Source organism: Carassius auratus, unplaced genomic scaffold, assembly GCF_003368295.1.
Source record: "Carassius auratus strain Wakin unplaced genomic scaffold, ASM336829v1 scaf_tig00005214, whole genome shotgun sequence".
In the NCBI taxonomy this organism is placed as follows: domain Eukaryota; kingdom Metazoa; phylum Chordata; class Actinopteri; order Cypriniformes; family Cyprinidae; genus Carassius; species Carassius auratus.
The window spans coordinates 2,475,116-2,487,314 of record NW_020523638.1 but is presented as its reverse complement, the minus strand read 5'-3'; the positions used below and the strand labels follow the sequence as shown (position 1 = coordinate 2,487,314).

Sequence of the window (12,199 nt, the reverse complement as noted above, 5' to 3'; positions counted from 1 at the left end):
TGATGATCAGAGTCTTATCTGGCCTGATGTTTCCACCACCAACCAGAACGGACAAAAACCAATCCAGCTCACTGATCATTAACTAGATGGGCAGACTAAATCAAAGGTGTATTACTGACGCTATAGAACTTCGAAGGAACAAAACACACCCACCAAAACCTGATAACCCCCCGATGACTCTCTTAATAAAATGTGCATTAAACTATGGTCCGCATGACTGCAAAACTTTCTTTTTTTCAGTGGTGCGGTTCTTATTCGTACACAGTATATGACATAATACAATCAATAATCTATTGAAATAGTCTATATTTAATTTTTTGCTTTGTAAAAAAAAAAAAAAGGCGTTTAATGTGTTGTTTTTCTTTTCTTGGAGTACTGTTACCTAACCATTTAGCGATAGAGAGCCTGTTGAAATCCATTCAGTCAAGACCGCTGGAGAAGCTTTCATTAGCACTGAAAAACAATTCAGACAGGTAAGATTCATAACACAAGACTGAAGAAGCATGTACGTTTTATTTGGCCATATACTATTTTTCATGTTTTTAAAAAGGAGACCCTTATGCTCACTAAGGATGCATTTGTCCGGTCAAAGATTCAGTGAAAACAGTAATATTTTAAAATATTATTATAATTTAACATAACTGTGTTCTATTTGAATATATTTTTAAATATGATTTATTCTTGTGATGCAAAGCTGAGTTTTCAGCATTATTACTAGTTTTCAGTGTCACATGATCCTTCAGAAATCATTCTAATATGATGATTTGCTATAAACATTTCTTATTATTAACATTGTTTCGGGATCCTTTGATGAATTTAAAGTTCAATGGAACACTTATTTGAAATATAAATCATTTTTAACATTAAATAAATAAAAGAATGAATAAAATAAATGTATGATATTATAATAAATCGAATTAATCACACATTTCATGTCTATTGATTCTGAACATATGTGGCATTTCCTTGGGCTTCTTGGTAGAAGCTCAGAACCAATCAAAACAAATAAGATATTAATTATTTGTAATAGCTAAAGGAAAAGTGTTTGCTAAAGGAATAAAAGTAAATTATTAAGGGGGCAATAAACAATAAAGCATCATCACAGAACAAAGCCAAAAGATTTCACAAACCGACAAATGACAACAACAAAGAGAGAAGGCAGAAACAATCTAAACAAAACTGGAGGGCTTTATGAGATATGTACCAAAAAAATCTGTGTTGTGTACTGAAAGGTTTTTGGTTGTTTGTTTTTTGTTTTTCGACGATGTCCAGTGAAAAGAGATTTGCAGCAGTGAGGTTGTGAGGTGTAAAGACATGGACTAGTGCATGCTTATATTTTCTTCCAAAAACATAATTAGGGGTTATATCCACTTGAACCATCACCAGTTAGGACAAAGTTTTATATAATTGTCCTTTAGGATTGTCAGTTAAAGCAATCAGAAAAGGTTCAGATTGTTGATAAGATTAAACATGCAACTCCATATATTGATACGTAACGCCCAAATTACGCTTGCAAACACACTGGAATCAATTAAGATAAGTTTAACGTATACAGTACATTTATATTTATATAGTTTGATACTGATGTCTGAATGTTTAATGTTGGATTATAATTTGAGCAATTTGTGGATTCTGCACATTATATTATTAGAGTAACATTAAAGTTGTAATAAGGATAATAAGGATATTTTTATAATGTTTTCATCACATATTATAATTAATAACGGTCTCACTGTTATGTAAGATAATTGGCACAAAGGCACAAAGCTTAAGAAACAGTGATATAACTTTGACGAAAGCAACCTTTCACCATTTTACCTAGTTTCACCTTTGCAAAAGTAATACAAATAAAAACGTGAAGATTTTTTTTTTGTGCCTATTTGGCAGCTGCCACTTTTTAAATAACTTGAATAGTTATATAGAATAGACATTCTATACTGTTTAAATACTGAAATAGAATTGTTGTATAATTCCAAAAAAAAAAAAAATAGATTATGGACCCCAAATAATTGTAAAGATATTAACAAAAATTAAACATAGTTACAAATAAATAGAATGAGATCCACAAAATAAATTGTAGAGTTTCAGAAACATTGTGACAAAAGATTGTTGGAGTGTAAAGCTTCTTAATATTTCCATCGAATCAGCGAATGAGGGTAAACTTATAAACGATATAATAGCATTCAAAGATGCAGTGCATCATCAGTACCAGCCTCATGACGTGTCCAAAGCAAACAGAAATCTGCTGCGATGCTGTCTACACTGGACGAGGTGCGACACGACGAAAGACAAATGATTCGCACATTTGCTTTGATGTGTGCCGTTGCAGTTACAGCTGTTGCAATGCAGAGACAGAGAGAAGAGTAGACACGACATATGGCAAGGTTTATTTAGCCTTTTAAAGCACAATCATGGTAACAAATATATAACACGTGTAATATCAAATATGGGCTCAAATCATCCCTCAGCATCCTCAGCCTCAGCATCACTGCAGCTTGTACTGCGGATTGAGAGTGGACAATGTAAATAAAAACCATGCATTAACTTTGGATGCTGTTAAGTAACTTTTACAATCAAAACTTGTAAGTCTGATTCATAGAAATTACTGTTTGCGAGATCAAGTGTTTTAAATGTCCTGTCTTACATTTATATGAATTTTTATTCAACACACCTGCACCACATCCTCCCCAAACAATGGCAACTTTGTGATACTTTAAATTAATGTTTGAAAATATTAGTAATACTTAGATCCACATAGCTGCTCGCATATATCATTTAAGTGGCTTAGGGAAAAACTGTTGTGTGACGGCAATTTAACCTTTTAGACAATCTCAAATGTTTATGATGAGGCTGAATCCTGTTATTTATAAGTCACGAATGAATACCAGGAAAAGTTGTTTGTGACATAAAAATATATTTTTGTGAGTATGTTTTTTATTTGCAAATCTCATTTTCTTTATTTGACAACAACAAATAAATATTTGTTTGTTTGTGAAACTCTATTTATTTGTGGATCTCATTCTATTTATTTGTAAGTATGTTTAATTTTGGTTAATATCTTTACATTTATGTTTGGGTCATAATCTGTTTATATTGAATTATGCAACAATTCTATCTCCATATTTAAACATCCACAGTTTTCTATGCACACAATGTATAATGTGGACAAATGGTTCATCTGATCAATAAATAGGCGATTATGACAATATTTGGTTTGTGTATAATTTGGAATGTGGCAAAAAATGACGTAAATTTGCATAATCAAAACATATTTGTATGTATTTCATATAACAAACATATTTGTGCATAAAAATGTGAAAATGCTGAAATTCATCTCTCATTACAACAAAACAAACATTTCTATTTCATTGTCATTCCCATTTATATTGTGTATATATATATATATATATATATATATATATATATATATATATATATATATATATATATATATATATAATGCAGATTTAATCACTGAAAACGATATTTGTTAACAGTTATATATATATATATATATATATATATATATATATATATATAACTGTTAACAAATATCTATATGAACAATATAAATGGGAATGACAATGAAATAGAAATGCTTGTTTTGTTGTAATGAGAGATGAATTTCAGCATGAGTAAAATCACTGCAAGAAACGCTTTTACATTTTGTCTTCTACTAAAAAAAAGAAAAGATCATACCTGTACATTTTAATTTCTTTTTATTTGGTGCATTGAAAAATAACTTTTTTCAATTCATTTGGAAATAATAGAACGTTTACCTTTTTATTTACCGTGAAACTTACTAAAAATGTTGCGTTCTATCTTTATTCGTACCGTACATTATCTTGTATATCTTGATGACTGTAAGACATGTATTCCTATAGTTGTGAATGATTACCTGCCCTGTCCTTGAGAATCCAATTAATGAAGATTAGTGTTATCAGTGTGTGTTATATGACTGATAATACAGATAATCAGGACAGAGTGCCTGTTGCCATAGGAACAGGAAACATAAGCTGATCCATGATCACTCTCAGAGTCTCTTATGAAAGGGGTTATGCTTTTTTACAGGGGTTGTTGTATAAATGCATAAACCACTGATGAATAAACACATACATCAGGATCAAATAACCATTTTTAGATTAGAAAAAATTTCACTCACTTTCCACTTCCTGGACTTCAAACCACCAGCATTGTCATGTGCAGTAAATATTGCTGCCCATACAATTCTTAATTGTGTAAAAAAATGTTGATACACAATTTGATATACATTCATTATTTTGATCAAGCTGTACAAAAGTTCAGGAAATGGCAAAATATTGTTTGAAACGTATAAATCTTTCAAATGCTGAAAAATGAAAGAGGGGTCAAAAAAAAAAAAAAGAGCAAAAAGGGTCAGAGAAAGTAAAAGTGAATTAGATTACAATTCCAGGACTTTTCATTTAGTGCTTCTAGCGTTTTTTTTTTTTTTTTTTTTAAGGTTGAGTGTCCCTTTAACACTAGTCTGGATCTTTTAAATCATGATACTGTACATCAAGCTATCAGAGAGCAGAGTTCTTCAGCAAACACCTGTCTGGACACTGGAGATTGGGCACAATAACTTTATTATTTATTATTATTATGGTTTCTGAGGGTGTGTGAGAATGGCTTTTCTTTAGTCTCATCGTTTATTCTTGAGTTTCAGAGTCTTGTATTATTTATTCACTGTAAAAGTTGTAAACTGTTGTAAGGACTATAAAAACCAAGCAACGGTCTCATGGAAAACATATCTATTTTACCAGGTGGTTATTTAACATGAATTTGTATGATGTGAATCATACGAAAATGTCTTTTTAGAAAACCAGTAAGCATAAGAGTGTGTGTGTATGGATGAAGACTGGCACTGTACAGTATGCACACTGTTTTGCACACTTATCGATAAGCACACATGTAGACTCATGGTTATGGGCACATAAATTATCTTTTCAACATATAGTTTCTGTGTGGAGGGACAATATATGTTGAACTTTACCCAGCATGTTCTGGCAAGTGATAAACTATCAACTAACCACATCTTTTCCCTGCTCATAATCTTTTATTCTTTTATCTTTTTGGTGTCAAAATACCTTTACATGTATTTGACTAAAATGATCAATTTCTTGATTACAATGATGCTTAACATGTCTGCTTTCTGTACCAGGTTGGCAATATTACATAGATTTTGACCGATTTAAAAAAAAAAAAAAACATTGATTTGATTGATTTGGATTTATGCATGTTTGTGTGTAAGCATATACAGTAAGGTCAAAAGTCTAAGTCCACTATATTAAGAAGCTTGATTTAAATAAAAACCTGATGATTGTGTTCTCCAGCATGATTTGAGATGATCCAAAGAGCATCTTGAGCTTCAGTGTCACAAATGTACTTACAGTATTTGATCAGTAACCTACAAATAGTGTCGCATTCTAAACATTTCTTAATCATCGGCATAATGTTTCTTTTGTTTTTCAAAATCCTAAAACTTTAAGCTTATTTCAAGGTTTGAATTAGATTTTGAAGCTTAGATTTTCAGTGTGAACGCTTGTATGCTAATCTTTGTGAATCAAGGTGCATGACTGTGGCATGTGCATTGTCTTGAGTTCATAACAGTGTGTAATTTGACGGTTTTTTAAGGACATGGAAACTTCAGAAATTTCCGATTTCCTCATGTGCATATGTTCACTGTCATCACACCTACATAATCAATTCACGTCATGAATGAAGCAAATGGATCTCGCAGTTGTCACCTACATCAGGCCTGTGTTGAGGTGGCACGGACCACCGCTGTCAGTTTTAACCACTGAGTGGGCTAACTTCACTGTGATGATGAAATGTGACAGCACGACTCTGATCTAGAGGAAGTAACCTGCCTCAACCCTTTTGTCTGCATTGACAGCAGTATTTGAAACAACCTTTTTGTTTTGAAACATTGGTTCACCCAAAAATGAAAATTTGATCATCCTCAGGCCATCCAAAATGTAAATAACCGTGATTTTATTTCTTCATCTAAACATATTTGGAGATTACATCTTTGGAGATTGCATTACATCACTTGCTCCCCAAAGGATACTCTGCAGTGAATGGGTGCCATCAGAATGAGAGTTCAAACAGCTGATAAAAACACCACAATAATCCACAAATAATCCACAAGTGATGTAATGCTACATTTCTCCAAATCTGTGCTAATGAAGAAGCAAACTCGCCTGCATCTTTGATAACCTGATAAGATATTTGTGATATGAAAATGTTTATTTGTCAGATTTGTATCCTTTGTGACTGTCCTCTTCATGGACATTTCTAAATAGCATGTGTTGCTATGGAATTTAGAATGTTTCTGCATGTATGACATCATAAGGGTTCTTTGACTCTGAAGTGACATTTCTAGAGAATGCAGAAGATTCACTTTTTATATTTTGAAGGCCACAACACACTGTCTCTACTAAATGGCTTTTGCATTTCTTTTGGGCTGGCTTTTGATTCTGGGTTCGTGTCCCAGTGTGTGGTCCTGTCTGCAGTGTGACCAGGTGATTCGTAATGTGCATGAAGACTTCCTGTCCTCTGTCAAAGACATCACTGTCCGTGATCAGATCGAACTGCAGCAAATCATTGAGCACGCTTATGTCAACTATCGGGACACCAGCAGACTGTTTCATGGAATCATAGGTACTGCAGTTATATAATCGGGAGTAGCTGGGAGATACTGCTATTCATATCTGTAGATTTAGTAGGAATTATTGTGTATAGAGCACATTTTCTATAATCTGAAATAAAACTATCATCTGATATAAAAATAAATAAAACACACATATATAATCAACCAATAAAAATGACAAAAAGACAGAATAAAAAAATTATAAAATTAATAGAAATTACAATAACAAAAAAAAAAAATAATTAGAGGGTGGCAGACCTTGAGAAATATACACATATATATATATTTTTTTTTTTTACAAAAAAATTGTTGGTCACTATACCTATTTGTTTTGTAGTTTTGATGACTTTGCTATTAAAAAAAAAAAATAAAATACTGGAAAAAACTGGAAAAATTATTGTGTACAAGACACTTTTTTATGTCTTTAAATCATATTTCTAAATGATGATGTGGAACGCTATCTGATGTTTGCTTTAGATCCTACAACACTCTATCGTGCTCGGACAGAATATCAGAGTGAATTTAAGAGGCACTGGAAAGAAGACAGGACAGGTGAACGCTTATGGATGCAGATTATATACTCTCACCTTTTAAGAAAAAAAAAATGTCTAGTCTTTTTATTTTAGACCAAAAACCATTTATTTTAGACCAAAAACCATTTAAATCTAATGCTGTGTAGTTTTTGTTTAGATTCTATTCAGTGGGATATGATTAATATTGTGGAGAAAGGAAAGAGAATCCTTCGGAAGCATTTGGAGGTTTTTGTTGCCCAAGGTAGAGTGCAGCAATAACTGGTCAGAACATCTGATTCTCACTAATTATCTTATTAGCATATCTTACGAATTATCTTGTTTTGTTATTACTTGTTTTCATAGGTCTGTGTCCAAATAAATGTGGTAAGTACAAATTCCGGTTTCCGATATTTCTCTATAATATTGTTCTGAATATATTAACAGTCAAGATTTGTACACACATATTCTTTCTTTAGTACACTGAAAAGATATTGGTGTGGAAATGAATTATTCTCCATAAATGCTTGTAAATTTTGACAAATGATTACAAAGAAACAGCAAGTAACGTGATAAATGAAATGTGAAATGGTTGAGTATACAGAGTATGAGTATGATGATGTGTATTTTATAACTCGCTGAAGGTGTGTGATTGAATACAGATGCTTGTGTGTTAAGGGCTATTGTATCAAAGAGTGATGAACTGCACTTCCTGTCAGTATGGGCTCTATACGTGTTTGTCAGCCACGCCGCCTCTAGACTGTGGAGGTGAGAAAACACCACCGGATACACACACCAGGATGATTTTAGCTGACTATTTTAACACATCACACTCTTTTGTCCTTCTCTCTTCTTTGTATTCTCTCTGTTTCCATTAGAGCATCATCTCGAGGCAGATGAAGGAGAGGAGGTGGTGCTGGACTGTTTCCTGCCCTGGCACGCTCTTATAGTTGGACAGACCGAGTACCATTACTCCTGGCATCCTGGAGAGAAGAATGTACATGCACACAGACACGCAAACACATCTGCTGTTTTCAAAAAGCAAACAACTCCTATGTAAAAAAAAAAATAATAATAATAAAAAAAAATTATATATATATATATATATATATATATATATATATATATATATATATATATATATATGTAATGTTTTCAGAAACTTAATTGCGTGTTATTTGAAAATGAATGAAAATTAATTTAGTTTAAATTTATTTATGAAAATTTATTTGAATTTAAGACCCATTTACGTAGGACGTAAGTGAATCTTCTTAACTAATTTCATAATTTTGTCTTTAAAATTTGGTTAAAGCATTCTGCATCATTTACTGACAAGTATTTTATTTACAATATATTAACTTTAAATGTAATATTGAATAACACTGCAGTTAAAATTATAATCAAGCACTTTACATGGGTTTTAGTTTTTGAGTTAACCCTTCAAAATAAGAGTAGCTACTTCTTTAAAGCATGACAAAAGGTTATTAAAATGATGATTTAAAATGCACTTTAAGGTGAAACTTTTAATTTGACATTATTACAAATTGCTCTTTTTAGAAGTGTACTTAAGTGTGTTAAGAAACAGTTGATAAGCTACAGTTTTAAATACACTTAAGTACTGATCTTTCCAGAGATCCACAGACCAGATAACACTGATTTTAATTTGAATCTAATTACGAAATTGTACTAAAACACAGACTTTTTATTATTCATGGCAAGCTGTCACAAGACGGGGAGTATGAAGTGCTGGTGGTGACAGAGGAGTCTAAAATAGTTCTCAATCAGCTGAAAGTCAATGAGGAAGGCACGTACCGCTGCCTCCTACAGGATCAAAAGGACACTGCACTGTCCCGCATGTATTTCAAACTGAAAGGCAAGTGATGTTTATTAAAAGTAATAACTCACTGATATCTAGTCTAGATTTGTCCTCCTCTCATCTGTCTCTCTTTCCCTCAGTCAACCCACTGCCATCTACAACCCCTAGACTGATGGTGACATTTCCGTCCCTGCCCTCGGGTTATGATGCCACACTTCACATCCTCCAGAGGAGCAGTTTTATCATTATACTGAGTTTACTGACTGTACTCAGCATCACAGGCAGCCTTGTCATCATAGTGAACCTCAGGTATCTATTAACAGGCTGGTTAGATGCAAAGCAGCGAACCTGTTAAAAAGGGACTTTTTAGTTTGAACAACAACAAAATAGCAAATGGGCCAAAATAAAGATAGGGAAGGACAGAATGAGTAATTAGATTATCAAGCTGTTATTTTCCAGAGAGGACTTGTGGGTGTTACCTGGATTTGGTTCACAAAACACATTTATTTAAAAAAAAAAAAAAAAAGAAAGAAAAAAGAAAAAAAGAAAATGTGGATGTGGATGTGTTTTATTGATAATGTTTATTGAATGCTTTGTATATTTTGTGTTACTATTACTGGATATATAGTAACAGTATTATATTTAAGTCGAATTTCACTTCATTCAAGCTTCCATTAAGTGGCATTTGTTTCATATTTGGATTATAAATGAATTATAATCAGGCCCACAATCTGCATGGAATGGGATGGAATTACTGTCATTGTTTGTTTCTGAAATATTGAGGCCAGTGTTTTTACTGTTAACTAAAACTATTACAAATCCTTTTCATATTTTCACATTCATATTTTAAAGGTCCAAACACCCTAAAATTTTCTAAAACTTAAACTAAATTATAATTTTAATTTAAACTGAAAATAAAGGCTTATTTAAAATATCAGTGCTTGTAATTAATAACAAAATAACACAGCTATCAATAATATTGTACCTTGTTTAAACATATTCTTCAGAATTCCAGATTTTTGTTGTCAGACTATAGATACTTTAAGTAACATAACATACTAAGATACTTTTTTTTTGTAAGATACATTACAACATATATGTTAAAAGATGCTGCAAGGAATTTTTTTTTTTTTAAATCTATATATAAAGTTGTATGTATGAGCTGAGCTGCAGGGAATTCGAGAATGGAGGGGAGGAGAGAATGAGAGTGGGGGATCTGCGATGGCACCCTGCTGATTTTGTCCAGAGAGACAGCATTAGGAAGGAAGTACTCTTTGTTTGCATCCATTCTGTCATGTTGCTTTGTGCCGCTCTGACAGACTGACCATGAAGCGGCAGGACGACACGAGAGACAGCAGGAGAAGAGGAGAGGAGGAGGATGGGGAGGACATCGAGCTGATGAGTGTGACAGAATGAGGGATGTGATCCAAAGAGACACATGAATAAAAGACCACAGACACACAGAAGACTGATGAGTTTCAAATGTGTCCATTTAAAAGATCAATATATGTATATATGTTAAAATCATGTTAGGGTCAGTAAGAATTATTATTTATTTTTTTATGTAATACTTTTAAATATATTAAAATAAAGACATATTGCTTATAATATGACATTGAGGAACGGCTGCTAAAAATTCAGCTTTGGGATAAATTGCATAAAACAGAAAACGGTTGTTTGAAACTATAACAATATTTCACAATATTACTATTTCACGTATTTTGATCCAATAAATGCAGCCTTGGTGAGCATAAGAGATTTCTTTAAAAAAAATGATAAAACATCTAACTTTTAACGGTATTTATATGTTTATAATATCTTAATATTATTACGTCACTGGGGATTCTAGGGAAAGTCCTTTAAGTCATAAATACTAAAATATCTGACGTATGCTGATATATCACAGCTGTATTCACAACTATACAGAACTCAAAACTGTTTCACACACACACACACACATACATATATATATATATATATATATATATATATATATATATATATATATATATATATATATATATATATATATATATATGAAACGTTGATAGCAATTGTAAGTCAATAGATGAAAAGTCAAAATAAATGAAAGAGAGCGGTATATATATATATATATATATATATATATATATATATATATATATATATATATATATATATATATATATATATATACCGCTCTCTTTCATTTATTTTGACTTTTCAAAATAAATGAAAATAGCAATTTTAAGTCAATAAATGAAAGAAATGAATAGAAACTTCAATCGGCAATAGTTTATACTGAAGTTAATGACATCATTATTTTCCATCAAGTCATGTGACAAACGTAGGTACAAGCTCTAGAGGTAGATTTTCATGGGTAATTTATTTGGGGTTTATTTCAGTGGTTAATGTCATTTTCATTATTATCTGTCCACCAGGTCCTGTCATATGTTATTCAATTACACACTGAGTCACACACACACACACACACACACACACACACACACACACACACACACACACACCCTCTGTAAAATATATAAATTCACTGGTAATAAAAAAAGACACGTTTCAGATGAATGAATGCCACGTTTTGGTTGTGCAGACACGTGGGAGAGAGCAAAAGATGAAGTGGGAGAGGTTAATCTCTCGGATTACAATGTTTTTCTAGAATTAATATTCCCCTGCCAACTGGTTAATCCTGGGGATTATTCGCTCTTCTGGCCAGAGGAGAGTACGCTGAAAACTCTCAAACACTTGTGAAGTTCCCCTTTGGTAAGTGAGAGACTGTCAGACTTCCTGTTCAGCACGGCTTCATCTGATTGATGATGGCTTTGTTTTTCAGTTCTTTCAGTTACAGTATTGTGTTCGGCGTGAACAGGTGGCTGAAGTCTCCCGTGCACTTTACAACATTTATCAGGAGTAACATTGCTCATGTTAAGTGAATTTTATTTGTATAGCACTTTCCACAGTATTTCACTATTTCACAGCAGCTTTGTAGAAAATGGCAGTGTTAATGTTTATAATATCTTTATATTATCATGTCACTGGAGATTCTGGGGAAAGTCCTTTAAGTTGCAGGAAGTGATCCATTTTGAAAGTTCTGCTCAGTTGTGATTCTGAGTGACTGGTTTTGATGCTTTCATCTATTGTTTATCTCCTTTCTGCATTTTCCTATTGTTTTACTGAGACGGGTGACGTCACGGGTAGACACAGGTCGAA

At 32.4% G+C, this 12,199-nt stretch overlaps 1 protein-coding gene across 2 annotated transcripts; it reads left to right on the top strand.

Annotated features, from left to right (window-relative positions):
- The first annotated feature begins 200 nt into the window (after positions 1 to 200).
- Positions 201 to 10,518, top strand: izumo1 (izumo sperm-oocyte fusion 1). Of its 2 annotated transcripts, XM_026244190.1 has the most exons (10): positions 201 to 473; positions 6,515 to 6,681; positions 7,148 to 7,222; positions 7,361 to 7,444; positions 7,546 to 7,566; positions 7,858 to 7,947; positions 8,058 to 8,176; positions 8,899 to 9,052; positions 9,136 to 9,304; positions 10,315 to 10,518. In XM_026244190.1, the coding sequence occupies exons 1-10, from the start codon at positions 349 to 351 to the stop codon at positions 10,409 to 10,411; spliced, it is 1,101 nt and encodes a 366-aa protein (XP_026099975.1). In that variant the 5' UTR covers positions 201 to 348; the 3' UTR covers positions 10,412 to 10,518. The 2 variants fall into 2 exon arrangements, with proteins under 2 accessions (XP_026099975.1, XP_026099976.1); XM_026244191.1 differs by lacking the exon at positions 201 to 473 and having other exon boundaries at positions 6,126 to 6,681; positions 10,315 to 10,515.
- Positions 10,519 to 12,199: the final 1,681 nt, after the last annotated feature.